General features: G+C 56.9%; 1 protein-coding gene across 1 annotated transcript in view; it reads left to right on the top strand.

The window, feature by feature from the left end:
- The window catches only part of SHH (sonic hedgehog), a 12,692-nt gene that overhangs the window by 5,678 nt on the left and 6,517 nt on the right, over positions 1 to 497 (top strand). The window contains 1 exon segment of the mRNA XM_019472721.1: positions 153 to 211. Coding sequence (XP_019328266.1) covers positions 153 to 211 — 59 coding nt within the window.

Below are 497 nucleotides of genomic sequence, written 5' to 3'. Positions count from 1 at the left end.
GGGGAGGGGGGAAGGGAGGGGGCGAAGCCCAGCCAGCTGCAGCACTTTTTGACAGCATTTTATTTGGGTGATTTGCTTGCCCAGCCTTCCCACGAGCGCTGCGCCGCAGCCACACACCCTTCTCCTCCCACCGTGGGATTTGCTGCTTTCCCCATCCAAAGAGCGTGTTCAACACAAACACTAGTGGCCGTCTCCAGCCGCCCGGCTGGCTGCACGCCTTACTCGCGATCGCTAATCTCCGAGTGGGAGCCGGCCAGGAAAATAAATAAGTAACGTGGTCCTCCGCCTTCTTCAGCGGTAGCCGCTAGGAAATTCCCAGATAGGAATACACATACATATAATTTTTTCCCCTCCCCTCCCCTGTGCTTACAACGCCACACGCTGTCTCAACCCGGGAACAGCTCGCAAGAAATCCCCGACTCGCCGAGTTCATTTTCTTAATACTTTTTTAGGGAGCAAAACAGTTGGCAAGTGCCCCCCCCCCGCCCCCCCCCTCC

The sequence above is a fragment of the Aptenodytes forsteri genome, unplaced genomic scaffold (assembly GCF_000699145.1).
Source record: "Aptenodytes forsteri isolate BGI_AS27 unplaced genomic scaffold, ASM69914v1 Scaffold21, whole genome shotgun sequence".
Taxonomy (NCBI): domain Eukaryota; kingdom Metazoa; phylum Chordata; class Aves; order Sphenisciformes; family Spheniscidae; genus Aptenodytes; species Aptenodytes forsteri.
This window is presented reverse-complemented; position numbering and strand designations above follow the sequence as displayed.